The sequence below is a fragment of the Oncorhynchus clarkii genome, chromosome 16 (genome assembly GCF_045791955.1).
Source record: "Oncorhynchus clarkii lewisi isolate Uvic-CL-2024 chromosome 16, UVic_Ocla_1.0, whole genome shotgun sequence".
Taxonomy (NCBI): Eukaryota; Metazoa; Chordata; class Actinopteri; order Salmoniformes; family Salmonidae; genus Oncorhynchus; species Oncorhynchus clarkii.
Genome location: NC_092162.1, coordinates 28,529,183 through 28,557,064, shown reverse-complemented (window position 1 = coordinate 28,557,064; position 27,882 = coordinate 28,529,183). Strand labels below are relative to the sequence as shown.

Here is a 27,882-nt window from a genome sequence, read left to right as displayed (position 1 = left end):
AGGTAAAGTAGAAATACATCGTTTTGATAGTTCTATGTTTTTTTCAATCCTAAACAACTCTCATCATGCATAATTTTCACCTTATTTATTTACATATTTCAGTCTGTTGTGTACTTCACTCCAGCTCCAGCCAGCATTCTTCCATTCCTCATTGTGATGAACCATGCCTTTGTATATCTTCTTCAAGAACATACAATTGAAAAATACAGATGCATATGTTTATAAATGTAAGTTTAAATCGTACAGACAATGATTTACAAATCATACACATACATATCATATACAATTAACAAAGAAAAAAACAATGATGTCAATAAGTTCCCTTTTAAGCATGTCAGTTGGGAGACGGTTATCCTAAGGGGTTGTAGTTGGAGTTGAAATTGCCATTTACATTGGAAGTCAGAAGTTTACAAACACTTTGGATTCATTAAAACAATTTTTTCAACCACTCAATTAATTTCTTGTTAACAAACTATAGTTTTGGCAAGTCGGTTAGGATATCTACTTTGTGCATGACACAATCCATTTTTCCAACAATTGTTTACAGACAGATTATTTCACTGTATCACAATTCCAGTGGGTCAGAAGTTTACATACACTATGTTGACTGTGCCTTTAAACAGCTTGGAAAAATCCAGACAATTATGCCACGGCTTTAGAAGCTTTTCAAAGAATAATTGACATCATTTGAGTCAATTGGAGGTGTACCTGTGGATGTATTTCAAGGCCTACCGTCAAACACAGTGCCTCTTTGCTTAAAATCAAGGGAAAAATCAAAATAAATCAGCCAAAACCTCACAAAAAAATTGTAGACCACCACAAGTCTGATTCATCCTTGGTAGCAATTTCCAAACGCCTGAAGGTACCACTTTCATCTGTACGAACAATAGTACGTAAGTATAAACACCATGGGACCACGCAGCCGTCATACCGCTCAGGAAGGAGACTCATTCTGTCTCCTAGAGATGAACGTACTTTGGTGTGAAAAGTGAAAATCAATCCCAGAACAACAGCAATGGACCTTGTGAAGATGCTGGAGGAAACAGGTACAAAAGTATCTATATCCACAGTAAAGCGAGACCTATATCGACATAACCTGAAAGAAAGAAGCCACTGCTCCAAAACCGCCATAAAAAAAGCCAGACTAAGGTTTGCAACTGCACATGGGGACAAAGATCGTACTTTTTGTAGAAATGTCCTCTGGTCTGATGAAACAAAAATATAACTGTTTGGCCATAATGACCATTGTTATGTTTGGAGGAAAAAGGGGGAGGTTTGCAAGCTGAAGAACACCATCCCAACCGTGAAGCACGGGGGTGGCAGCATCATGTTGTGGGGGTGCTTTGCTGCAGGAGGGACTGGTGCACTTCACAAAATAGATGGCTTCATGAGGGAGGAAAATGATGTGGATATATTGAAGCAACATCTCAAGACAGTCAGGAAGTTAAAGCTTGTCGCAAATGGGTTTTCCAAATGTACAATGACGGCAAGCATACTTCCAAAGGCAATCCCAACAAAGTGAATCCCATTTTTGGGCAGAACTGAAAAAGCGTGTGCGAGCAAGGAGGCCTACAACCTGACTCCGTTACACCAGCTCTGGTCAGGAGGAATGGGCCAAAATTCACTCAACTTATTGTGGAAAGCTTGTGGAAGGCTACCCAAAATATTTGACCCAAGTTAAAGAATTTAGAGGCAATCCTACCAAATACTAATTGAGTGTATGTAAACTTCTGACCCACTCGGAACGTGATGAAAGAAATAAAAGCTTTATCTCTACTATTATTCTGACATTTCACATTCTTAAAATAAAGTGGTGATCCTAACTGACCTAAGACAAGGAATTTTTAAAAGGATTAAATGTCAGGAATTGTGAAAAACTGAGTTTAAATAACACATGGAATCATGTAGCAACAAAAAAAGTGTTAAGCAAATCTAACAAATCAAACAAATCAAAATACATTTTATATTTGAGATTCTTCAAAGTAGCCAACCTTTGCCTTGATGATGGCTTTGCACACTCTTTGCATTCTCTCAATCTGCTTTATGAGGAATGCTTTTCCAACAGCTTTGAAGGAGTTCCCACATATGCTGAGAACTTGTTGGCTGCTTTTCCTTCACTTTGCGGTCCAACCCAAACCATCTCGATTGGGTTGAGGTCAGATGATTGTGGAGGCCAGGTCATCTAATGCAGCACTTCATCACTCTCCTTCTTGGTCAAATAGCCCTTATACAGCCTGGAGGTGTGTTGGGTCATTGTCCTGTTGAAAAACAAATTATAGTCCCACAAAGCGCAAACCAGATGGGATGACGTATCTAAATAAATCACTGGCAGTGTCACCAGCAAAACACCCCCCCCACACCATCACACCTCCTCCTCCATGCTTCACGGTGTGAACGACACATGCAGAGATCATCCATTCACCTACGCTGCATCTCACAAAGACACAGCGGTTGGAACCAAAAATCTCAAATTTGGACTCTGGACTATCAGACCAAAGGACAGATTTCCACCAGTTGAATGTCCATTGCTCGTGTTTCTTGGCCCAAGCAAGTCTCTTCTTATTATTGGTGTCCTTTGGTAGTGGTTTCTTTGCAGCAATCGACCACAAAGGCCTGATTCACACAGTCTCCTCTGAGCAGTTGATGTTGAGATGAGTCTGCTACTTGAACTCTGTGAAGCATTTATTTGGGCTGCAATCTGAGGTGCAGTTAACTCTAATGAACTTATCCCCTGCAGCAGAGGACACTCTTGGTCTTCCTTTCCTGTGGCTGTCATCATGAGAGCCAGTTTCATCACAGCGCTGGATGTTTTTTGCGACTGCACTTGAAGAAACTTTTAAAGTTCTTAACATTTTCCGTATTGACTGACCTTCATGTCTTAAAGTAATGATGGACTGCCATTTCTCTTTGCTTATTTGAGCTGTTCTTGCCATAATATGGACTTGGTCTTTTACCAAATAGGGATAACTTCTATATACCATCCCTACCTTGTCACAACACAACTGATAGGCTAAAATGCATTAACAAGGAAAGAAATTCCACAAATTTACTTTTACAAGGCACAACTACTTTAATTACTTTTTCATTGGCATGATAAACAAACTTAGGGATGACATGCCAGCAACAAATGCTGACACTACACATCCAAGTATATCTGACCAAATTTTGAAAGACAAGAATTGTACTTTTGAATTCTGTAAAGTCAGTGTGGAAGAGGTGAAAAAATTGTTGTCTATCAACCATGACAACCCACTGGGGTCTGACAATCTGGATGGAAAATTACTGAGGATAATAGCAGACGATATTACCACATCTTCAATTTAAGCCTACTAGAAATTGTGTGCCCTCAGTTCTGGAGGGAAGCTAAAGTAATTCTGCTACCCAAGAATAGTAAAGCCACCTTTACTGGCTCAGCACACATATAGGGAACATTCAACAAGCATGGCACTTACACAAATGACAGATGATTGGCTGAGAGAAATTGATTATATATATTTTTTAAATTAAATTTTAAAATTGCACCTTTATTTAACTAGGCAAGTCAGTAAAGAAAAAATCTTATTTACAATGACGGCCTACTCTGGCCAAGCCTGGACAACGCTAGGCCAAGGAAGAACACCATTTATTATGGGGATCCATAATAAATACAAATACCTGTTAATTGAAATGCATTCCAGGTGAATGCATCAAGAAACTGGTTGAGAGAATGCCAAGATTGTGCAAAGCTGTCATCAAGGCAAAGGGTGGCTACTTTGAAGAATCTCAGATATAAAATGTATTTTGATTTGTTTTAAAGAAAATTGGTTACTACATGATGCCATATGTGTTTTTTCATAGTGATGATATCTTCACTATTATTCTACAATGTGGAAAATAGTAAAAATAAAAGAAAAACCCTGGAATGAGTAGGTGTGTCCAAACTTTTGACTGATACTGTATAGTTTTGGTATAATGTGTATATTTATGTTGTATATACAGGGCACATTTGTAAAAGAGACCTAGGACTCAATATGTCTTCCATGTTAAAATAAAGGTTAAATAAAATAACAGGATTCCTATTAACTTTTCGGAGATGCTTTTTGGATTCGGGCCCAGGGCCAGGATTCATAAAGCCCTTCAGAGTAGGAGTTCTAATCTAGAAACAGGGGCTGTATCCACAAATCTATGCATGAAGCCATTTTAGTCATAACCCACTGGGCAAAAACTGGTTGAATCAATGTTGTTTCCACATCATTTCAACAAAGAAATGAGATGAAGTGGTCAACGTAAGGGAATTTTGTATTTTTTTTCACCCAACTCTTTTTCACCTAACCTAAATCCAATGACATGGTGCCATTTTTTGTTCAATTCAAGTTAGGTGACAACTCAACCAAAATTAAATCACAACTAGATGTTGAATTGACGCCTGTGCCCAGTGGGAAGAGTCCTACCTAGTCGACAGATATTTAGGAGATCATATGTGCGGTCCTAACTAGCTATACAGAAAATTGCTTTGGAGTTGATGAAAGAATGTTTTGATATTTTTATATAAGCAACCCATAAATTATCTAGAAGTACCTGCACCAGTATCTCTTGCATTTTTTAAAATAATTTCAAATTCATATTACTTGATGTACAGTGACATACACTGTGGGGGTCTGAAGTGTGCTATAGATTTCACAGACGGTGACACGTGATTGGTTATTCCCCCAATTCGCAATAATGTCAATGAGTGTCATGACTATATTTTCTTTGTGTAATTACCAGTTGAGATAAACTTTTCTGAGTTGATTTTCGTAGTTTAAACCTACTCTGAGCTGGGATTTTTTTTATTATTGTCTTAAAACGTGTTTTAACAGGATTCCAAGGCCCTTTTCTGGAACACTTTGTGGATATGGCCCCAGGTCCCCCCTGTCCATGTTATCTCATTTATTATGATCCAAAAGGCTAAAGTGTTCCTAGAGCAGCACTCCTTTGAGACTAATGAATATTGGCCCAGATGTCCTTCTTTCAGACTTTTACTTGATAACTTAACTAAGATAAATCTGTAGGGCTCATTTGAGGGCTCATTTACAACTGATAGTCCCCAAGAAGTGTAAAAACAAATTACATCATTAGCATTCTCTCTGTTGAAATAGTATACATTTCAGATGTGAAAAAATTAAGGATAAAAATGTCAAAACTCCTTTAAACGGATATTTCCATGATGGTGCATCGTCCAAGCGTCCTCTCATATAACCCCCGATATGGTGGCACCCAACATGGTGGGAGAGGTGGGGGAGAGTCCTGTGCCCTGTGTGTGTGGGGGGGAACACGGTGAGAGAAAGGGAGACAACCAGATATGTGTGTTGGACTGTGATGAGCATTTCGACAAGGTGTGTGTGTGGGGCTGTGGTGAAACTTAGTGAGAGGGTGAGGTTTGTGTATGGGGCTGTGGTTGGGGTGAGGACGATGTATGTGTCTGGGGCTATGGTGAAGATGAGATGTGTGTGTAGGACTGTGCAGAGAGTGAGGGAGAGTATAGGATATGTGTGGGTGGCTTTGGTGAGGCTGAGAGAAAGGATTAGGTGTGTGGGGACGAGGTTTGTGTGTGGGGCTATGGTGAGGGTGAGGAGTGTGTGTGGAGCTATGGTGAGGGAGAGGAGTGTGTGTGGAGCAATGGTGAGGATGAGATGTGTGTGTGGGGCTATGATGAAGATGGGGTGTGTGTGTGGGGCTATGATGAAGATGGGGTGTGTGTGTGGGACTATGATGAAGATGAGGTGTGTGTGTGGGGCTATGATGAAGATGAGGTGTGTGTGTGGGGCTATGATGGGGATGATGTGTGTGTGTGGGGCTATGATGGGGATGATGTGTGTGTCTGGGGCTATGATGGGGATGATGTGTGTGTCTGAGGCTATGCTGTAGAGGAGTTGTGTGTGTGGAGATGTGTTGAGCCAGAGGGTGCGAGTGTGGGAGATGGCATGGGGAGGGAGCTGGAGCATGAAGTCAGCAGAAGTACTCGTTGGGCTGACCCTCTATCTTTGCCGTGGCCTCAGAGTCCAAACTGGATCGGGCCGACAGCAGCCGGTTGGACTCCTCAGGGTTGAGTCTGGTCAGGTACTCACCCTCCAACCCTTTAGCCTTGGTTCCGGGGGACAGCGTCTCAAAAGTCACATATGAGTCCTGGATGTCCTTGGACTTCTTGCCCCAAATCTTCTGGATGCGCCTCTTGAGCGCACCACAGCAGACGATTACGGTGAGTGGCACAGCAATGACACAAGCCACGGTAATCACGATGACGTTGATGAGCTTCTGGGTCCCAGCGGCACTGGCCGCCTCGTCGGTGGAGAAGATGACACACTGCTCCTTCTTGGGGATCAGGCCCCGGACACACACGCAGGCAATGTACTTAGTCTTGGGCACCAGGCCCTCGATGAAGACCCGATTCTGACCCGCTGCCACGTTGATCTTGCGCATGTCTCTTTCGCCGAAGACGGCATAGAGCACACTGAAGGCTGTGGTGTTCTTGGCCTTGGGCGCCCGCCAGTTCAGGGTGATGGTGTTCTCCGTATCGCCCAACACCTTGACCGAGCGAACTATCCGGTCCGGGTCATACTGGGCCTGGGCCAGGTTGCTCAGGTTGGTCTTCTCCAGCTCCAGGAGTCCGTCTGGACTGGGCAACTTGGCTGGTCCAGGGGTGGCTCTATCTGCCACACTTCCCACTACCACACCTTCAGGCTCAGGGCTGGAGTCCACAACAGCAGATGGGGGTTGAGGGTTGGGGGTGGGAACCACTAACCTATCCACCAGTTTCTCCTGGTATGCTGCCTTCCCCATCCCGTTGGGTTTGTTGACTTTGTTTTTTTTTACAGTAGCAGCAACCACGCTGGTTTGGTTGTTGTTATTGTCGGGTTCTGGGGGAGCGTCAGAGACAACCAGGGAGATGATGGTCTCTGCATTTCCGGCGTAGTTAGTGGCCTTGCAGACATACTTCCCTGAGTCACGGTAGGACACGGCTGGGACACTGAGGATGGACCAGATAATGCCTTCCTTGGAGTTCTCCTGCTGGACTGTAGAGCAAGAGAAGAGACATGGACACATTATTAGTCAGAGTAAAAAAATCTAAATACTAAAAAGTAATACAAAGACAGGGGAGATTCCCATTTAAAGTGTTTTTTAATGCAGGGGCCATATCCACAAAGCGTCTCAGAAAAGGTCCTAGGAATCCTGTTAAAACCTTTTAAGACAAACTCTGAATAATATCAATTCGTTAAAGTCTATCTCAGCTGGTAATCATGACAGTTTAAGGTACTACAAAGGAAAGATAGTGATGATGCTCATTGACATTGTTGCAAATTTGTTTTGTTTTTATTTAACCTTTATTTAACTAGACAAGTCAGTTGAAAACAAATTATTATTTTATAATGACGGCCTACCCCAGTCAAACCCGCCCCTAACACACCAACGCTAGGCAGATTGTGTGCCGCCCTATGGGACTCCCAATCATGATACAGTCTGGGATCAAATCAGGGTCTTTAGTGACAGCACTGAGATCTTGCGCTGAGATCAAATCAAATTGTATTGGTCACATACACATGTTATTGCAAGTGTAGCAAAATGCTTGTGCTTCTAGTTCCGACAGTGGAGCAATATCTAACAAGTAATATCTAACAATTCCACAACAAATACCTAATACACACACATCTAAGTAAAGGAATGGAATAAGAATATATAAATATATGGATGAGCAATGTCAGAGCGGCATAGGCTAAGATGCAATAGATAGTGAATAATACAGTATATATATATATATATATATATATATATATATATTGTATTATTTACTATATGAGGTGAGTAAAGCAAGATACGTAAACATTATTAAAGTGGCACTATTAAAGTGACTACTGTTCCATTTATTAAAGTGGCCAATTATTTCAAGTCTGTATTGTAACGGTTTTGACTTGAGGTTATTTTTTTATAGGGGTGCCAGGTAGGTTGTGCCTACCAGAGAAAACATTGGTTTCTCCTTTTAGTTTGGGAGGGAATGAGTCCCATCTGGTCCGTCAAGTCTACACCATACAAAGGACTTATGTAAACGTCAGAAGGGAAATCAACTTTTCATAAACCCTTAAAACATTGAAAGAACTTCAAAAACAACTATTCTTTTGCGTGGGTTGTATTAGCAACATCAATGGATTACACACACATAATAATATAACACAATGAGTTCTGGTTCCTCCAGAAATGTCCTGTACCTCGGGCCTAAAAAGAGTCCCGCCCGGTAAAGGAGTTCAGTGAACTCAAGTGACTTTGGTCACGCAATGTTGGTCCGTTCATTCCGTGTAGCGTAAACCCAGTATTAAATCATACAATCAATATAACCATTTTACCACAGAACTTTAAAGCGTATCTGCTCTTACTAATTCCTCAACTACATCTAACTACATAAATCATCACCGTATACATCATATCAAAACAAATGAAATACCGTATACAAAAAAGGTGGTAGTCAGTCGGTCAGTCAGACAATCCAATCCGCCAACAGATCTCCAGCGGAGAAAGGCCACGAAGAATAGAGAGGAGTAGTCCACGGACGCAAAGAGTGGATCCGATCCTGGGTAAACTCTCAGGCTACAAAACACACGTTTAACAGCAACAAAACAACCGGAATAGAGAAGCTTCGGGAACACATCCTCAGTCACGTCTCCATCACAAACGCCACTTTTGCGCAGCTGATGCTGGCTATTTAATTGGGAATTAAAGGGAAAGCACCCTATTGGAAGGAGAAGCACTGAGACGGCTCAAAATAATTCAGGGCCGTCACACACCCCCTCCCCTGGAAAAAGCCGACCATTGCCCTGGAAGGCACATCTTGGTCGGGGTAACCGAGAAAGGTCTCCTCATCACTTTCCTCTACAAAAATTCTCATGACTTTTTGGAGCTCACGCTCCTCAGCTGAGGGGTCACAGGCCTTAAGGTGTGAGACTTCTGGGTCTGGGAATCCGAGAAAAGTCTCCTCACTTTCCTCTTCAAAGATATCCAAGATCTTGCGGCGCTCAATCGCCTCCAATTCCTCAGCCGAGGGTAACAGGCCTTAAGGCGTGAGACATGGACAACGCGCATATCTTCACCTGTGTCCTCTTTCACCACTCGGTAGTTCAAAGGGCCCATCTGCTCCACAATCCTATATGGTCCTTGCCATTTAGGAGCGAGCTTGGCAGAGAAGAATTGTTCAGCTTTCGAGTAAGGATGAGAGCGAAGCCACACCCGATCACGAAGCTGAAACTGCATGTCTCGTCTGTTCTTATCATAATTTCTCTTCTGCTTGAGTCGAGCCTGGGTCATGTTCTTTGAGACAAGAGCTCTCAAGTCATGGAGATGGACTACCTGGTCATAGCAAGCAGCGTCTGGAGTAATCTGCTGGGGCTGTAGCACCATATCCAAGGGTCCTCGGAGGGGACGACTTAGGTTCAGCTCTGCAGGTGTGACTCCAGTGGACTCTTGCACAGCAGAATTCAGGGCAAATCGAAACTCGTGAAGGTGCTTGTCCCAGTGTTTGTGCTGGGTCCCTACATAGGAAGCAATCATTGTCTTCAAGGTTCGATTTACTCTCTCAGTGAGATTGGTCTGTGGGTGATAGGCCGTGGTCAACTTCTGTCTCAGGTTCCATCTTTGGCAGGTCTCCTCAAAGAGATCAGAGACAAATTGGGAACCTCGATCAGACAGGATGTAATCAGGCACTCCCCAGCGAGTCAGGATCTCTTTCGTAAGGATGTTAGAGACGGTCCTTGCTGTGGCCTGACGCAGGGAAAAGAGTTCCACCCACTTTGAATAATAATCAACAAACACAAGCATGTACACATTCTGATTGGAGCTTCTAGGAAATGGACCCATCAAATCTACTCCTAGCATTTCCCAAGGTCGGGTAACCACCGTTTGCTGCAACTTGCCAGCAGGCTTTCTACCTTCTGGTTTGTACATTTGACAAACCTGACAGTTTCGGATGTGTGACTTCACATCCATGCTCAGATGTGGCCAGTACAGTAACGCTTGCAACCGCTTGTAGGTTTTGAACCTGCCCAAATGACCAGCTAATGGGTCTTCATGGAAATGTTGAAGCAGTTGTAGGCGTAGAGTTTCAGGTATGTACAATTGGTAGAGGGTTCTGTGTGGTAGTTGTACAACACGGTAGACTTTGTCTTCCAGGATGGTCAGCTTTGTGGTAGGATTGACCATCTTTTCTCCATCTTCCAGGATAGTCTGGTACAAAGCCTGTACTTCTGGATCATCCTGTTGGGCTTTCCATATGGTCTCATCAGAGATGGGAAAGTCTGTTTTGGGCGAGTCTCGACTGCTTGACAGGACAGTAGCACATGTAAAATGAGGGCCACCGTTATCACAAGCAGGAGCCCTGGATAAGGCATCTGGAACAGTGTTGTATTTTCCTTTCCTGTATTCTACTGCAAAGGTGAACTCTTGCAACCGTAGAGCCCATCTTATGAGTCTGGTGCTTGGTTTGTTGGTCTTGAACACCCACACAAGGGAGGAATGGTCAGTGACCACAGTGAAGTGTCTTCCCTCCAGGTAGTACCTCCACTTTTCCAAAGCCCAGACAACTGCAAGGCACTCTTGCTCGGTTGTGGAGTAGTTCCGTTCTGCTCCATTCAATGTCCGACTGGCGAACGCTAGCACTTCTTCAGTGCCAAGTCCAGTCTGTTGGACTAGGACAGCACCAAGTCCAACATCACTTGCATCAGTGTAAACAACAAAAGGGGAATCAAAGTTGGGATGACCTAAAATGGGAGGTGTGACGAGGTGTCGTTTCAGGGTTTCAAAGGATGTCTGGCACTCTGCCGTCCATAGGAATTTCACTCCTTTTCACTTCAACGCGTTGAGGGGTTCTGCCACCTGGGAGAAGTTCGACACAAACCGATGGTACCATCCAGCCATCCCAAGGAAGCGTTGAAGGGCCTTGAGTGTGGTTGGCACAGGAAAATCTTGTACCGCCTTGGTCTTTTCAGGATCCACATGAATGCCGTCGAAAGACACAATATGGCCAAGGAACTTCAGGGAAGTTTGGCAGAAGTTGCTCTTCTTCATATTCACGGTCAGACCAGCTTCTCTTAGCTTGTCCAACACTGCTTGAAGATCTTGAAAGTGTTGTTCTCTGTTCTGGGAGTAGATAATTATATCGTCCAGGTAGACGAAACAGAGCTTCCCTTTGAGCTCACCTAACGCAATCTCCATCAGTCTTTGGAAAGTGGCAGGTGCATTCTTTAATCCAAAAGGCATCACCTTAAAGGAAAACAAGCCCTCAGCACAGACAAAAGCAGTCTTGTCCTTGCTTTCCTGGTCCATCTCAACTTGCCAATAACCACTATTGAGGTCAAGGGTAGTGAACACAACAGCGCCAGACAATGACTCCAGGATCTCGTGGATGGTAGGAAAAGGATAGGCATCAGTCTGGGAAACATTGTTGGTCTTCCTATAGTCCACACAAAATCTAAGACCACCAGTCTTTTTTGGGATGAGGACAACAGGAGCAGCCCAAGGAGAGGAGGAACGTTCTATTATATCTTGTGTTAACATATCATTAATGAGTCCCTTTTGGATGATTAGCTTCGCTGGGGACAAACGATATGGCTTTTGCTTGATCGGCATTTCCTGTGTAAGGAATATTTTGTGCTTCAGGAGCCCGGTGCGTCCTAGCCTTGAAGTACATACATCAGCATTATTCTGCAGCTGTTCCAACAGCCTTAACTCCTCTGGATGTTCCAGCTGAGCTCTTCTTACAGCCTGTAAAAGGAGATCGTCAAAAGGATTATCAAGGGTTAGTGGTAACGGAGCAACGGCAGAGAAGACTGCCACATTTGAACCCCAATCATGTAACTTCGTAGCTTCTGATTGGAAGAAATGCTTCTTGCTCGGATTGTATGGAAACCAGTAGCAATTGTGTGCGATATCAATCTGGACACCACTGAAGTACATGAAATCAATTCCCAACACGACAGGAAAAGCAAGGTTCTTGGTTTGTAGGATAACCGAAGGAATCATATAGGAGCGGTTACACAGGCGGAACTCTACCTCACTCCATCCAAGTGGTCGTTTAGCCTCACCATCAGCCAGATAGAGTGGACCTTCTGTCCACGGCTTCAAGTTGTATTGCGGACCTTTAACCTCCTTCCACAGTTTCTCATTGAGCAGTGTGTAGGATGACCCGGTGTCCAGGATGGCTCTTCCTGTCCATGGGCCTATGGACAGGGGTAACACCAGTTGGTGCGGTATGAACTGAAAGGAAGGGGATGTCGATGGGGGGGCGTAGGCAGTGACTCTTGGGATTTCAGCTCTGGTTAAAGCACCCAGAGAAGGATGGTCATTCCTGCGAAGAGAGTTAGGTGTGTTGGCCTGTTGTGATTTGTGGTTTCTGGAAGGGTTTTCTTGATACGGTCTTGGACATGTAGCTGAAGAATGTCCCTTTTGGTTACATCTCCAACAGAACATGAGAGGGGTCTTGGCTGGAGACTCTAGCTGTTGTTGATGGTCTGTCTTGGGTAACTGTTTGGGTGTCTGTTTCTTTCTTTGGTCATATTGCTGTTGGCATTCTCTGTCCTTCTCAAACTGCTGTCCCAAGCGAACCAGTCCATCGACAGTGGTGACTCGTTCTCGGAGTTGACTGGCTAGTAGTGGGTTGATGTTCTTCAAAATCAATTTAATGACCTCTTCCTCCTCAATGCCAGGTTTCCACCTTCTGCACAGGGAGTGGTAACCGTATGCAAAGTCACGGATACCCTCTTTCTCGCTTTGCACTCGATTCCTGACTCTGTCTGCCAGCTCATCTGTGTAGTCCTCAGACAGAAATGCAGAGGAAAACTTGGCCTCAAAGTCAGCCCAGGAGGTAGTGGTGAGACGTGCCACATCCCACCAGTCTCGAGCTGTCCCATGCAACACATTCCTCAATGTGGCAAGGAGTTCTTCGTCAGCCAGGGGATTGAGGGCAAGAAAGTCACGACATCTTTCTAGGTACATTAGCGGATCCGGACTGTCATCTTTTTTCCCAAAGGTGGGAAATTGCAATTTAATGGGCATCGCCCCCACATGACGTCTACTCAATTCACCATGAACAAACGAGCTAGGAGGGATTGAGGAAGTAGAGGGGGAGGGCGTTATCGGACAATGAAAATTAACACCAGGATGCATGGTGGATTGCATCCTGCAAGGGGTGGCTGTAGCATGGCCTTGTCTTGGCTCTTCAGAGGTGCCAGCTTGGCCCTCAGTGGTCTGAACAGAAGTGGACACCAGAGAAACTCTGTGTAAGGAGTTGTGCCTAATGGAGGCCATGTCCACAGACACGTCATCCAACATTTTAACACAATTAGAGAGCTCTGTTTGCAAGTGGTCTACAGTGTTAACCATGGGAGAAAAAACTGAATTAACGTCCTTGAGGACCTCAGTGTGATGATGTTGCAGGCGCCATTGGAGAGTGGCAGTGAGTTGGTTTCGTTGGTAGTCAAACTGCCTGTCCATGGCACCAGTAATTTCCCGTCTTCCACTCTCACTGAGCTCTGTCAGTGTGTGGGTTAGAGTGCTCAGTGAGTTTCTGAATTCCATGGCACTCTGTTGTTGCTCTTCCCTCAGACATTTACATTTATCGTGGATAAGAGTTTGGAGATGTTGTTGAGTCCGACGAATATCAAGGATGTCACCTTGAAGTTGTAAGACTCCCACCTCTGGAGATAAACCAGACAATGGAAGAAGGTTGGGTGTCAGAGGGAGGGCTAGCTCAGTACTTCCACACAGATCCATGTCAATAAGTGAGTAACTGGTTAGACCTCCTGTGGCCTGTGGTTCAGACCGAGCATTCAGATTCCCAGGGCTCTGGCCCAAATCAACTCCATTATCTCCATTCACATTATGATTTGTATTGTCAGCTTGATGGTCAGAATGGCCCTGTATATTCCCATTGACAGGTATGACATGGATGAGCACATTATCTTGGGGTGAATCCATTGTTTTAATTCCACACAAAAGATTTGCTTTGGTTAGTTCTCAATGTTGTGCTGTCCCATCTGGGGTGCCATTTTTTATGTAACGGTTTTGACTTGAGGTTATTTTTTTATAGGGGTGCCAGGTAGGTTGTGCCTACCAGAGAAAACATTGGTTTCTCCTTTTAGTTTGGGAGGGAATGAGTCCCATCTGGTCCGTCAAGTCTACACCATACAAAGGACTTATGTAAACGTCAGAAGGGAAATCAACTTTTCATAAACCCTTAAAACATTGAAAGAACTTCAAAAACAACTATTCTTTTGCGTGGGTTGTATTAGCAACATCAATGGATTACACACACATAATAATATAACACAATGAGTTCTGGTTCCTCCAGAAATGTCCTGTACCTCGGGCCTAAAAAGAGTCCCGCCCGGTAAAGGAGTTCAGTGAACTCAAGTGACTTTGGTCACGCAATGTTGGTCCGTTCATTCCGTGTAGCGTAAACCCAGTATTAAATCATACAATCAATATAACCATTTTACCACAGAACTTTAAAGCGTATCTGCTCTTACTAATTCCTCAACTACATCTAACTACATAAATCATCACCGTATACATCATATCAAAACAAATGAAATACCGTATACAAAAAAGGTGGTAGTCAGTCGGTCAGTCAGACAATCCAATCCGCCAACAGATCTCCAGCGGAGAAAGGCCACGAAGAATAGAGAGGAGTAGTCCACGGACGCAAAGAGTGGATCCGATCCTGGGTAAACTCTCAGGCTACAAAACACACGTTTAACAGCAACAAAACAACCGGAATAGAGAAGCTTCGGGAACACATCCTCAGTCACGTCTCCATCACAAACGCCACTTTTGCGCAGCTGATGCTGGCTATTTAATTGGGAATTAAAGGGAAAGCACCCTATTGGAAGGAGAAGCACTGAGACGGCTCAAAATAATTCAGGGCCGTCACAGTATGTAGGCAGCAGCCTCTCTGTGCAGTGCCTTAGATGCAGTGCCTTAGACCACTGTGCCACTCGGGAGCCCCAAATAAAGGGGAATAACTAATTGCGACGAGGCATTGTGTCACGCCCTGACCTTAGAAATCCTTTTTATGTCTCTATTTTGTTTTGGTCAGGGCGTGAGTTGGGGTGGGCATTCTATGTTTTCTATTTCTTTGTGTTTGGCTGGGTATGGTTCTCAATCAGGGACAGCTGTCTATCGTTGTCTTTGATTGGTAACCATACTTAGGTACCCTTTTCCCACCTGTGTGTGTGTGGGAGGTTGACATTCTTTATGGCACTTAGCCTTAAGCTTCACGGTTTTGTTATGTAGTGTGTATTGTTTTGTTCGGCGGCTTTTCTTAATTAAAGAACATGTACGCTCACCACGCCGCACGGTGGTCCGCTCCTTCCAACAGCCGTGACAGAACCTCCCACCACCAAAGGAACAAGCAGCGTGGTGAAAGGGACTCCTGGACAGATGAGCAGCGCTATCTGGAGTATGAGACAACCTAGGAGGAGATAGAGAGGTGGTCGATTGACCCAGGGAGAGTGCCGGAGCCCGCCTGGGATTCTCTAGAACAGTGCGAGTAGGGATACCGGAGAATGGTGTTGGCGACACGAAAATGGCCGGCAAGGAAGCCCGAGAGGCAGCCCAGTGAATCCTGTGCCTCGGCCAAGCAAGAGGCCTCATGGATGTCTCCCCAGCCTGGTGAGTCCTGTGCCTGCTCCCAGAGCCAGAGTCGCACTCCTGTCCGGAGCTGCCAGAGTCGCCCTCCTGTCCGGAGCTGCCAGAGTCGCCCTCCTGTCCGGAGCTGCCAGAGTCGCCCTCCTGTCCGGTGCTGCCAGAGTCGCCCTCCTGTCCGGTGCTGCCAGAGTCGCCCTCCTGTCCGGTGCTGCCAGAGTCGCCCTCCTGTCCGGTGCTGCCAGAGTCGCCCTCCTGTCCGGTGCTGCCAGAGTCGCCCTCCTGTCCGGTGCTGCCAGAGTCGCCCTCCTGTCCGGTGCTGCCAGAGTCGCCCTCCTGTCCGGTGCTGCCAGAGTCGCCCTCCTGTCCGGTGCTGCCAGAGTCGCCCTCCTGTCCGGAGCTGCCAGAGTCAACCACCTGTCCGGGGCCCGCTGCAAGGGTCCCCAGTCCGGGGTCAGCGGCGAGGGTCCACGTCCCGTACCAGAGCCGCCACCGTGGATAGATGCCCATCCAGACCCTCCCCTATAGGTTCAGGTTTTGCGGCCGGAGTCCGCACCTTTGGTGTCACGAACTGACCCTGTCTACACTACCTGTGGTTGTATTTCAAGGCCTTCCTTCAGACTCTTTGCTTGACATCATGGGAAAATCAAAATAAATCAGCCAAGACCTCAGACAAAAATTGTACACCTCCACAAGGAGAAATGTCCTCTGGTCTGATTAAACAAAAATAGAACTGTTTGGCCATAATGACCATCATTATGTTTGGAGGAAAAAGGGGGAGGATTGCAAGCAGAAGAACACCATCCCAACCGTGAAGCACGGGGGTGGCAGCATCATGTTGTGGGGTGCTTTACTGTGGGAGGGACTGGTGCAATTCACAAAATAGATGGCATGATGAGGGAGGAAAATGATGTGGATATATAGAAGCAACATCACAAGACATCAGTGAGGAAGTTAAAGCTTGGTCGCAAATGGATCTTCCAAATGAAAAATGACCCCAAGCATACTTCCAAAGTTGTGGCAAAATGACTTAACTTCTTATGGTATAGGGGACGCTTGCGTCCCACTTGGCCAAAAAACAGGGAAACTGCAGCGCGGCAAATTAAAATAAATTGATATAAAAATCTAACTTTCATTAAATCACACATGTAAGATACTCAATTAAAGCTACACTCGTTGTGAATCCAGCCAGTAAAAAAAGAGGGTAGCATATTTCAACCCTGCAGGTGCTACACAAAACGCAGAAATAAAATATAAAACATTCCTTACCTTTGACGAGCTTCTTTTGTTGGCACTCCAATATGTCCCATAAACATCACAATTGGTCCTTTTGTTCGATTAATTCCGTCCATATATGTCCAAAATGTCAATTTATTTGACGCGTTTGATCCAGAAAAACACAGCTTCCAAAATGCGCAAAGTCACTACAAAATATTTCAAAAATTGCCTAGAAACTTTGCCAAAATATTTCAAACTACTTTTGTAATACAACTTTAGGTATTTTTAAACGTTAATAATCGATCAAATTGAAGACGGGTCTATCTGTTTTCATTAGAGGACGAGAGGAAACTAACGCTAATTTTCAAGTCTTGGCCAACTCTCAACAGCATTACCCTTTTCCAGGATGGCCCTACTTCTTCATTGCACAAATGAAAAAACCTCAACCAAATTGCAAAGACTGGTGACATCCAGTGGAAGTGGTAGGAACTGAAAACAAGTTCCTAAGAAATATCGTTTGCCAATGAGAATTTCTGTTAGTCCTCAGGGTTTTACCTGCTACATAAGTTCTGTTATACTCACAGACATGATTCAAACAGTTTTAGAAACTTCAGAGTGTTTTCTATCCAAAAATATGCATATCTTATATTCTTGGCATGAGTAGCAGGAAGTTGAAATTGGGCATGCTATTTATCCAAAAGTGAAAATGCTGCCCCCTATGCCTTAATAAGAAGTTAAGGACAACAAAGTCAAGGTATTGGAGTGGCCATTACAAAGCCCTGACCTCAATCCCAAAGAAAATGTGTGGGCAGAACTGAAAAAGCGTGTGCGAGCAAGGAGGCCTAAAACCTGACTGCGTGCGTTACACCAGCTCTGTCAGGAGGAATGGGCCAAAATTCACCCAACTTTTTGTGGGAAGCTTATGGAAGACTATACGAAACGTTTGACCCAAGTTAAACAATTTAATGGCAATGCTACCAAATACTAATTGAGTGTATGTAAACTTCTGACCCACTGGGAATGTGATGAAAGAAATAAAAGCTGAAATAAATCATTCTCTACTCTTATTCTTATTATATACATTTCACATTCTTAAAACAAAGTGGTGATCCTAACTGACCTAAGACAGGGAATTGTTACTAGGATTAAAATGTCAGGAATTGTGAAAAACTGAGTTTAAATGTATTTGGCTAAGGTGTATTTAAACTTCCGACTTCAACTGCACGTGTATCGCCAGCTGAATACATTACAAATGGTTAAGAAATCTACCACTCTATAGACCAAGCAGACTAAGACGTGAACGGGATGTTGCAAAATGGTTTAAAACTACAACTCTCCCAAAGGACAAGACTAGAGAACGTGAGGACCCTGGTCCCCACATTGAAATGTTTACCACTTTATAGACCAAACAGACTGAGGTATAAGCCGAATGTTGCAAAATGGTTATAAACTCTGAAACTATCGATCACTACAGAAGAAGCAAATCCTAGACATTGCGTTATCAGTCTGAAGATGAAAACGTCTGTAGCCTAGGATGAGAACACCAACAACCTCTGAAGCATTCTAACGGGATGAACTCAAAAGAACTACTGTACAGGTTATGTCGAAGTATCTATTCTTACCACCACCATGAGCAGGAGCTCTACCTAAGGATACAGTGCATTGCGAAAGTATTCGGCCCCCTTGAACTTTGCGACCTTTTGCCACATTTCAGGCTTCAAACATAAAGATATAAAACTGTATTTTTTTGTGAAGAATCAACAACAAGTGGGACACAATCATGAAGTGGAACGACATTTATTGGATATTTCAAACTTTTGTAACAAATCAAAAACAGAAAAATTGGGCGTGCAAAATTATTCAGCCCCTTTACTTTCAGTGTAGCAAACTCTCTCCAGAAGTTCAGTGAGGATCTCTGAATGATCCAATGTTGACCTAAATGACTAATGATGATAAATACAATCCACCTGTGTGTAATCAAGTCTCCGTATAAATGCACCTACACTGTGATAGTCTCAGAGGTCCGTTAAAAGCGCAGAGAGCATCATGAAGAACAAGGAACACACCAGGCAGGTCCGAGATACTGTTGTGAAGAAGTTTAAAGCCGGATTTGGATACAAAAATATTTCCCAAGCTTTAAACATCCCAAGGAGCACTGTGCAAGCGATAATATTGAAATGGAAGGAGTATCAGACCACTGAAAATCTACCAAGACCTGGCCGTCCCTCTAAACTTTCAGCTCAAACAAGGAGAAGACTGATCAGAGATGCAGCCAAGAGGCCCATGATCACTCTGGATGAACTGCAGAGATCTACAGCTGAGGTGGGAGACTCTGTCCATAGGACAACAATCAGTCGTATATTGCACAAATCTGGCCTTTATGGAAGAGTGGCAAGAAGAAAGCCATTTCTTAACTTCTTGATCCTACTTGAGACGCAGATGTCTCAACTAGGCACCTGGAAATGCAAATGCGCTACGCTAAATGCTAAATGTACTCGTTAAAACTCAAACGTTCATCAAAATACACATGCAGGGTATAGAATTAAAGCTACACTCGTTGTGAATCTAGCCAACAAGTCAGATTTTTAAAATGCTTTTCGGCGAAAGCATGAGAAGCTATTATCTGATAGCATGCAACACCCCAAAATGCCTGAATGCGACGTAAACAAAAGATTTAGCGTAGCCGGCGATACACAAACGCAGAAATAAAATATAAAACATTCATTACCTTTGACGAGCTTCTTTCTTGGCACTCCTATATGCCCCATAAACATCACTATTGGGTCTTTTTTTCGATTAAATCGGTCCATATATACCCAAAATAGCCATCTATGGAAGCTGTGTAATTCAGAAAAAAACATTGTTTTAAAACACAGCGTCATTTTTTTTAAATTAAAAAAGTCGACGATAAACTTTCACAAAACACTTCGAAATACTTTTGTAATCCAACTTTAGGTATTAGTAAACGTTTATAATCTATCAAAATGATTACAGGGCGATGTGTATTCAATAGCTCCTCGTCTTCAAATCAATGGCCGACAATGTGCACTTCAAAACATCCTGGCGGAGACCGGAAGAAATGGAATCCAGTTAGTTGGATTTACCAACAAAAAACTCCCCGGATAATGACGACAATGGCGACATCGTGTGGAATCTGTAGGAATTGCATGCAGGTCCATAATTAATTTTGTGCCCTTTTAACAATCCATGAAAGTGACGCATGGACATTATTTTTAGCTTTCAGTGAGCAGTTTTTCTTGCGCTTTTCGATGAAACACACGATCTGTTATAGTCACAACCGTGATTTAACCAGTTTTAGAAACTTCAGAGGGTTTTCTATCCACACATACTAATCATATGCATATACTATATTCCTGGCATGAGTAGCAGGACGCTGAAAAGTTGCGCATTTTTAACAGAATGTTCGAAAAAGGAGGGGGTAGGCTTAATTAACTTAAAGATATCCATAAAATGTGTCGTTTAAAGTTTGCCACAAGCCACCTGGGAGACACACCAAACATGTGGAAGAAGGTGCTCTGGTCAGATGAAACCAAAATTGAACTTTTTGGCAACAATGCAAAACGTTATGTTTGGCGTAAAAGCAACACAGCTCATCACCCTGAACACACCATCCCCACTGTCAAACATGGTGGTGGCAGCATCATGATTTGGGCCTGCTTTTCTTCAGCAGGGACAGGGAAGATGGTTAAAATTGATGGGAAGATGAATGGAGCCAAATACAGGACCATTCTGGAAGAAAACCTGATGGAGTCTGCAAAAGACCTGAGACTGGGACGGAGATTTGTCTTCCAACAAGACAATGATCCAAAACATAAAGCAAAATCTACAATGGAATGGTTCAAAAATAAACATATCCAGGTGTTAGAATGGCCAAGTCAAAGTCCAGACCTGAATCCAATCGAGAATCTGTGGAAAGAACTGAAAACTGCTGTTCACAAATGCTCTCCATCCAACCTCATTGAGCTCGAGCTGTTTTGCAAGGAGGAATGGGAAAAAATGTCAGTCTCTCGATGTGCAAAACTGATAGAGACATACCCCAAGCGACTTACAGCTGTAATCGCAGCAAAAGGTGGCGCTACAAAGTATTAACTTAAGGGGGCTGAATAATTTTGCACGCCCAATTTTTCTGTGTTTGATTTGTTAAAAAAGTTTGAAATATCCAATAAATGTCGTTCCACTTCATGATTGTGTCCCACTTGTTGTTGATTCTTCACAAAGAAATACAGTTTTATATCTTTATGTTTGAAGCCTGAAATGTGGCAAAAGGTCGCAAAGTTCAAGGGGGCCGAATACTTTCGCAAGGCACTGTGTGTTGATCTCTGGTGGCCGAACCAGAGTCGTACACCCGACAACTCTGTGACCAAAGGATTTGGACGATCAAGGACAGCTCAATCGTGAATGTATAAATTGCATTCCTTTTTCCGAATGAGCGGTTATTAGAGTGCTTAAAATTATTAAGATGTTTTATTTTCATGAGCGTAGCCTCCCATAGTCTTAGCCTCTTAGCGTAGCCTCCCATAGTTTCTCCTTTGTCTCCCTTTTCCTCCCCCTCCTCTCTCTGAAATCTCCACCGTGTATAACCAAACTGTTCTGTTAATCTTCGAGAGACTATTTACGTTAGTGTGTATTTTGTAATTGTTTAATTAGTTAGTAAATAAATAATTGAGCCAATTTGTGTATCGCTGATTCATCAATAAAGTGCAGACTACAGGAAATTACGAGGTTCACAATGACTGATGAGGTAATAATACATTAATACACTGTAATCGATAAGATATGAAAATATCTGAAGAGTTAAATTCGGGAAATAATAACTCTTTAAACAACATTTTCCCATGGTGCCCCGACTTCCTAGTTAATTAATGTGTACATGATTAATTTAATCACATAATAATTACACATGGAGAATTGATTTGATAATATAACAGTCTTCACTTTAATGATAGTCACATCATGACAATGATATATGATAAACAGAGTAGCAGCAGTGTATATGATGATTGTATGTGAGTCAGTATAAATGTATGTGAATATTATGTGTGTGTTAGATAATGATGGAGTGAGTGTTTGTCTGTGTGTGTTGTTGTGTCAGTTTGTGTGAGTGTGTAGGGCCCTATGAGTGTGTATAGAGACAGAGCAAAAAAATAAAATAAATACAAGGGTCAACTCAGATCGTCCGTGTAGCCAGTTGTTCGCTATTTAGTTAGCCATTTAGTAGTCTTATGGCTTGTGGATAGAAGCTCTTCAGGAGCCTTTTGGTGTCAGACTTGATGCACCGGTACCGGTTGCCATACGGAAGCAGACTTCCCTGGATGGCAGGGAGTTTAAGCCCAGTGATGTACTGGGCTGTCTGCACCACCCTCTGTAGCACCATGTGATCGAGGGCGGTGCTATTGCCATACCAAGCATGGGTGCAGCAGGAAAAAAATGCTCTAAATTGTACAGCCGCAAAACCTTTTTAACCACCTGAGGGGTAAAATGTGCTGTCTTGCCTTCTTCACAACCGTGCACTTGTGTGTGGATCATTTTAAGTTGATATGCATAAAAATTACTTAATAATGAGATGATACATGAGTGCATTATCACTTAACTACCTACAACATATTTAGCTGGCTAGAAAAAAAAGCTTAAAAAAGGCTTTTACTGCATTTTGCCATTTGTAGGGCAGTATGCATCACTGCTTATTTTAGTAAGATTTATGAAGTCAAGAAGCTAGGACTACTAGCTAGCTAGTAGATTAGCTAGGTTCACAATGTAAACAAAAGCAACTTGTGTAATTAGAGGATAATTTAGTACAAACACTAGCAACAATTGAATGAGTATTTGAAAAACACTGGACAAAATATATTGTAGTTATGCATAATCGATGGATATGGTACAGTAGATAATATAATAAACCTGCTCTTCCCCTGTGCTCCTCTCCGCTCTCAAAACATCGTGCTCTGTGCAGCAGGTAGAACAGCACATTGATACGACGCTGATGGCAAAGAAATGCAACGTGTGTAGTGGAGCTAAAGCGTTATAGTGGAGCTGAAGTGTTACAGTCACACAGACAGAGAGAGAAAGGAAGAGAAGCAAACATACACAAATCCCTTGCTGACTCACCTGTCCCGTTCAGGGCTTTCCCTTCCGCCCTGCGCCAGGCCAGATCCGGGCTGGGAACGCCAATGGTCCCGCAGCGCAGCAGCACGTTGTTTCCCACGGCGCTGCGGACGTGTGCCACCGCTGTGTGGACGCGTGGCGCCTGGCACCTCCGCAGCTCGGCATCGCTGAACAGAACACCTGACAGGCTCTCGGGAGCTGCACAGCGGAGGCGTGTGTCGATTAATGCCACAGAGAACGTTGGCAACTTCTGGAACTGGACCAGGTCATACAGGCGGCAGTCACACAGCCAGGGATTGTCATGGAGACCTGGATGGTTCAAGGTCAACTCATTAAATCACATGGCAAAATAAAATTGAACTCTGAATTCTGTGATTAATAAAATAAAAAAGGATACTAATGGGGATTGGTGGGGTCAGAGGAGAACCTAAGAGTTACAGTATGAAGTGGGGTACACGATATAAGAAGGGCCCAGAGTTTTTCCTGGTTAGGTCATGAAAAACTCCTTGGCCTGGTCTGTTTACAAACACATCGTGAATGAAAGGAATGACAGTGTCTCTCTGGTTACACATATGGCTACAGATGACTGCTGTGGATGTCTGTGTGAGGATTACTTACATTCTAGAATAAACTACAATGACGGGTGTGGTGATGACAACGATAATGACGACGGCGACGATGATGGTTAAATTGGTATTTAGGCAGTTATTGAACAATATTCAGATCATGTTGGCTATTTCAGAAGATTTAGGAACTTAGCACACACATTTGTCTTTATATCAGAAGATTTAGGAACTTAGCACACACATTTGTCTTTATATCTCTTTTTTTCTCAATTTCGAGGGATTTTTCAATCAACAACTCTGAGTGACTAAAATAGATGTAGTTTACTTAAGCCATTTTTTTTAACTCAAGTGTTTTTAGGGTTGGTAAGTTGACTGAGAACACATTCTCATTTACAGCAACAACCTGGGGAATAGTTACAGGGGAGATGAATGAGCCAAATGGAAGCTGAGGATGATTAGTTGGCCAGTTTGGAAATTTAGCCAGAACACCAGAGCTAACACCCCTACTCTTACAATGAGTGCCATGGGATCTTTAGAGACAACAGAAAGTCAGGACACCAGTTTAATTAACATCCCATTCAAAAGAAGACACCCTACACAGGGAAATGCTCCCAATCACTGCCCTGGGGTATTAGATTTTTTTTTGACCAGTGGTAAGATTACCTTCTACTGGCCCTCCAACACCACTTACCAGCAGCATCTGGTCTCCCATCCAGGGACCAACTAGGTCCAACCATGCTTAGCTTTAGAGGCAAGCCAGCAGTGGTATGCAGGTTAGTATGCTGCTGGCCAACGATGATGACAATGATGATGACGACGGCGATGATGATGGTTAAATTGAGATTTAGGGAGTGATTTCACAATACTTAGATCATGTTGACTTTTTCAGAGGATTTGGAAACATATCACACATTCGTTTGTATACAGTATCTCCTTTTTTCTCCATTTCGAGGGATTTTTCAACCAACAACTCTGAGTGACTGAAAAAGATGTGGCTTACTTTACTTAAGCAATTATTTATGATGGAAAACATGCCTGATCTGAATGAATGATTGTCTTGTGGTTTTATATTAGGGATGACTTCTAGCCACATCTCCCTTGTAAATGAGAGTGCATCTCAACGGTACATGCGATCACCTGGTAAATTGTGAGGAAAAAAAGGAAAAAGGAAAAGAAATGTTAACAAATCTCTCTCCCTTACCAAGTATCATTTTGGAGTTCTCTGGGCCCTGCACAGGTTTAACTGTTAGCCAGGTGGCGAGCACCTCAGCCGGAACAGTCAGAAGGTTGTTGCTGGACAGATCCAGGTAGGTCAGGTTTTTTAAATAAATTGTGGCGTCTGCGGGAACTGAGGTCAACTGGTTGTTGTGCAAGTCGAGCAGCGTGAGGCTGGACATATCCATAAGAGACTCCCAGGGGAACGCGGTGAGGGCATTCCCATCCAGTCGCAGCTCCTCCAGATTTAGCATCCCACGGAAACTGTCCGGCTTGAGAGAGGACAGCACATTGAAGGACATCCAGAGGAACTCCAGATTGGGGAGGTAACTGAAGGCTTCGCTCGGGATACGATGGATGGCTGTTTTCTCGATTCGCAACTTGGACGTGTCCACGGGGAAACTGGCAGGCACAATGGAGATCTCGGGGTCATTGCAAATTACACTCCTGAGGAAACAACGGGATGTGTTATACCTAGGCTTATGTTGTTTAAATAAAAAATGTGGGAGGAAAGGAACACAAATATTATTATTATTTGAACTTTTTGTAAAAAGAAACAGACATTTTTGGTGTGAATTATTTATGTGAAATGTCAAATTGGGTTTTCATACAGGCTTTGTGCCAATTATAGTAAATGAATTCAAAAGCCTACATGTAGGACCTAACACTCTCACTATAAACTCAACTCAGAGAAATTGTCAGAGATAGAGAGTTGGTCAACGTGCCTTTGCAAGATAATCCTGCATTAAATAAAATTGGACATCATGCACTCCCAATAATTTACTTTGTCCACATGCTGATTTCGTAGTGAAGGTCCAACATCTGTAATCGTGCGAGAAAAGTCTCTTAAATTAAACGGAATGCGTCTGCACAAACAAATAAAAACATGCACATTAAGCGATACATTGGTTGATTTTGTCATTAGTTTCTTCTACTCACCTGGCCATAGATCCATCACTTAGGTTGTGAAAAAAACAGCTACACTGTGACGGGCACGCGCTCACCGAGGGGGGTAGCGCACCTGTCGCCAGGTAGAGTCCCAAGACGAATGCGAGGAACATTTTGGCCCACTTGTATGCTTGCACTGAACAGCCAGCCTGCATGCACCCAGTCAGCACCCACTGAAGCCAAACAGACCTGCGTTTGTCATTTACTGAAATATCATTTGCACGGTTTTGTCCCACGGCTTCGCTGTCCCATAGCGATCAGACTGCTATGAGTCCCGAGATAAGAAGGATAGACAAGGATTAGCGAAAGGACTGCAGTTTTTTCATCTGGATGCATATTTCATCCTGGAATCCGATAGGCTGCGCAGAGACGTCCCTATTTATTATCACACAAAATACATCCGAAATTGTCATAATCCACTGTGATATTGTTTGTCTTTTTTCTGCGCTGCGCTGGTTTTGCCAAGGTGTGGCACCGTGGTAAAATTGGTTTGAGATTCGATGTTGGCCAGACATTCGGACGTTTAAACTTCAACAGCTCGCAAACGACTTGACCTACATAACTCAGGTTAGGCTCTTTATGAAAGAAAAAAGGTGTACAGCATTGCACAGGTTTTATTTGACCGATTCCGTTGGATTATGAAACTGGGTTCGGATTTGACGTGAAAGCTAATATTTAGGGACCATCAACAAAGTGCATGATCACAATATACAAATTGCAATATCTCCTCAACCGCGTCATTTAGCAACCTCATTTCAACTGTCAATTATTCCTCACATAGAGCAGCATGTTGCACACTCTTTGTTTTTCTCATAAAATGATTAAATTAAATATATATATATTTATAAAAAACACTTACAATTAAATATCCGGTTGATCACATGACCGAGACACCTCAAAACAATGTTGTATTGTTCAAAGAGACACACAAAGTATGTCCTTTGGTCTCATTAAGTGCTTACACGGTTTTATGAAACTTTAGAAGTCCAATGGCTCACGTGACTTAGCAACCTCATTTTAACTGCCCATTATTCCTTGAATAGCGAGACATTTTGCACTCTCTTTAGTTCTCATAAAATTATACATTTTATTTATATATAAATACAGTTGAAGTCGGAAGTTTACATACACTTAGGTTGGAGTTATTAAAACTTGTTTTGCAACCACCCCACAAATTTCTTGATAACAAACTAGTTTTGGCCTTTAGGACATCTACTAATTGTTGTAATTTTTACAACAATTGTTTACAGACAGATAATTTCAGATTTAATTAATTGTATCACAATTCCAGGGGGTCAGAAGTTTACATACACTAAGTTGACAGTGCCTTTAAACAGCTTGAAATTTTTTAGAAAATGATGTCATGGCTTTAGAAGCTTCTGATAGGCTAATTGACATCATTTGAGTTAATTAGAGGTGTACCTGTGGATGTATTTCAAAGCCTACCTTCAAACTCAGTGCCTCTTTGCTTGACATCAAAGGCAAATCAAAAGAAATCAGCCAAAAAATTGTAGACCTCCACAAGTCTGGTTCATCCTTGGGAGCAATTTCCAAACACCTGAAGGTATTACTTTCATCTGTACAAACAATAGTACGCAAGTATAAACACCATGGGATCATGCAGTCGTCATACCGTTCAGGAAGGAGACACGTCCTGTCTCCTAGAGATGAAGGTACTTTGGTGCGAAAAGTGCAAATCAATCCCAGAACAACAGAAACAACCGGGTCTTATGAAGATGCTGGAGGAAACAGGTACAAAGGTATCTATATCCACAGTAAAACGAGTCCTATATCGACATAACCTGAAAGGCCACTCAGCAAGGAAGAAGCCACTGCTCCAAAACCGCCATAAAAAGCCAGACTAAGGTTTGCAACTGTACATGGGGACAAAGATTGTACTTTTAGGATAAATTACCTCTGGTCTGATGAAACAAAAATAGAACTGTTTGGCCATAACGACCATCGTTATGTTTGGAGGAAAAAGGGGGAGGCTTGCAAGCCGAAGAACACCATCCCAACCTTGAAGTTCCGGGGTTGGCAGCCATTTGTTGTGGGGGTGCTTTGCTGCAGGAGAGGCTGGTGCACTTCACAAAATAGATGGCATCATGAGGGAGGAAAATGATGTGGATATATTAAAGCAACATCTCAAGACATCAGTTAAAGCTTGGTTGCA

At 43.2% G+C, this 27,882-nt stretch overlaps 1 protein-coding gene across 1 annotated transcript; it reads right to left on the bottom strand.

The window, feature by feature from the left end:
* Positions 1-25,971, bottom strand: LOC139368297 (leucine-rich repeat, immunoglobulin-like domain and transmembrane domain-containing protein 1). Its single transcript, XM_071107044.1, has 4 exons — positions 25,701-25,971; positions 24,748-25,208; positions 22,984-23,289; positions 1-7,031 (listed from the first exon to the last, which is right to left on the bottom strand). The coding sequence occupies exons 1-4, from the start codon at positions 25,862-25,864 to the stop codon at positions 5,968-5,970; spliced, it is 1,995 nt and encodes a 664-aa protein (XP_070963145.1). The 5' UTR covers positions 25,865-25,971; the 3' UTR covers positions 1-5,967.
* Between the last annotated feature and the right edge of the window lie 1,911 nt (positions 25,972-27,882).

What these genes read in the sequence shown, in the direction of transcription:
- LOC139368297 (XM_071107044.1), bottom strand. Translation starts at nt 25,864, where the DNA reads ATGCAGGCTGGCTGTTCAGTGCAAGCATACAAGTGGGCCAAAATGTTC. An exon ending in GAACTCCAAAATGATACTTG is followed by an intron (nt 23,290 to 24,747) that starts GTAAGGGAGAGA and finishes TGAACCATCCAG; the next exon opens with GTCTCCATGACAATCCCTGG. An exon ending in GAAAGCCCTGAACGGGACAG is followed by an intron (nt 7,032 to 22,983) that starts GTGAGTCAGCAA and finishes CTTGCTCTACAG; the next exon opens with TCCAGCAGGAGAACTCCAAG.